The sequence below is a fragment of the Capsicum annuum genome, unplaced genomic scaffold, assembly GCF_002878395.1.
Source record: "Capsicum annuum cultivar UCD-10X-F1 unplaced genomic scaffold, UCD10Xv1.1 ctg69744, whole genome shotgun sequence".
NCBI classification, from domain to species: Eukaryota; Viridiplantae; Streptophyta; class Magnoliopsida; order Solanales; family Solanaceae; genus Capsicum; species Capsicum annuum.
The window spans coordinates 535-2,240 of NW_025879412.1; the positions used below are offsets into that span (position 1 = coordinate 535).

At 38.4% G+C, this 1,706-nt stretch overlaps 1 protein-coding gene across 1 annotated transcript; it reads left to right on the forward strand.

Annotated features, from left to right (window-relative positions):
* The first annotated feature begins 246 nt into the window (after positions 1-246).
* Positions 247-977, forward strand: LOC124894107 (calcium-transporting ATPase, endoplasmic reticulum-type-like). The gene is made up of 2 exons (XM_047404860.1): positions 247-350; positions 448-977. Exons 1-2 carry the CDS (start codon positions 262-264, stop codon positions 719-721), a joined length of 363 nt encoding a protein of 120 aa, XP_047260816.1. The 5' UTR covers positions 247-261; the 3' UTR covers positions 722-977.
* The last annotated feature ends 729 nt before the right edge of the window (positions 978-1,706 follow it).

Consider the following 1,706-nt stretch of genomic DNA (forward strand, 5'->3'; position numbering starts at 1 on the left):
GTGTTACATACTTGCATTAGTGCTCTCCATCCAGTTATTTAACCATGTAATACCTAACATACTGTTTTGAAATAGGAGAGTAGTGAGGTCTTCTGAGGGATTACTCGCCATGCTGTGACAGTTTATTATCTAAATCTCAAGAAGTAGCCATGATTGTGCACCTTGCATGGGAATTTTTTCTGCATAAGTGAACTCATTGGTCATTTAATTAATTAGCTAATCAAAGACTAATATGTTTAGGTTGCAAAAGAAGCTTCTGATATGGTTCTGGTAGATGACAATTTCAGTACTATAGTCTCTGCTGTTGCAGAGGGACGTGCGATCTACAATAACAGGAAGGCCTTCATCAGGTTAGTCTTGTATTTTGGGAAGTGAATGTTTAATTATTCCTACAATTAGTCATGCCTTTATTTTACTTAATATCATATGTATTCTTTGCTGATGTAGATATATGATATCATCCAACGTTGGTGAGGTCATCTCCATTTTCTTGACCGCTGTTTTGGGCATACTAGAATGTTTGATACCTGTGCAGTTGCTCTGGGTAAATTTGGTAACAGATGGTCCACCTGCTACAGCTCTCGGATTTAACCCTGTCGATGTTGATATAATGCAGAAACCACCTAGGAAGAGCAATGATGCTCTCATAAACTCGTGGGTTTTCTTCTGTTATATGGTCAGTTTGGATCGCTATTTCTTATTCTTCGATGTGCATTGCTAATGTTGCTGCATTTGTTTTGTATTTTGCTACTTTGCTGTCTCTTTTCTTACAATCCTGCATCAGATACTGTCCTTTTGAGCAAGGGTCTTTCAGAAACACAGCCTCTCTACAAAGGTAGGGGTAAGGTCTGCATACATCCTACCCTGTGTACATCTTATCCTCCCTAGATTCCATCACACTGGTTATGTTGTTGTAAGCTATATTAATTCTTCATTTTTCTCCAATGGTTTGAAATAAAACTACTTCGTCTCTTTCCTTTTATCCCAATTTTTTATTGTACTTTGTTTTCCTAAGTACGTACAGAAAGTACTAATGATGGGAATGACTCATTTGATTAGAAGAACCAATGGTACAGGCTGTCCTTACTGCAGCATTTCCCTAGCCGTGGTGGATAACCCCTTACTTTCAGCTTATTACGAAAAGTAATATGTGCAATCAGGGAAAATATGTTTACCCATCTGGATCACCTCCCTTCATAAGCAAAGACTATTATCTTCTGGATCATGATAACATAAGCTGCCTAGTAAAAGAAATCGATGAATCAAAGAGAGAAATGAGATGCTCTTTGTCTAAGTAACCAACTATATCTTTTTATCATATTTTATCTTTTCTTCAACATATTGAACAGACTTCTCGACAAGCTAAGCAGCATCTTACATTCTGATTTCTGAGATAATTTTCAGGTCATTGGTTCTTATGTGGGCATTGCAACTGTCGGTGTATTTATACTGTGGTATACCCAGGCTTCTTTTCTTGGAATTAATCTTGTGAGTGATGGCCACACACTTGTTGAACTATCACAGCTTCGCAACTGGGGTGAATGCTCAGCATGGCCAAATTTCACCGTGAGTTCATTCAAGGCTGGTAACTGCCTGATCACCTTTTCTGACCCTTGTGAGTATTTTACTGTTGGTAAAGTGAAGGCCTTGACACTGTCACTCTCTGTCCTGGTGGCAATTGAGATGTTTAATTCTCTCAATGCCCT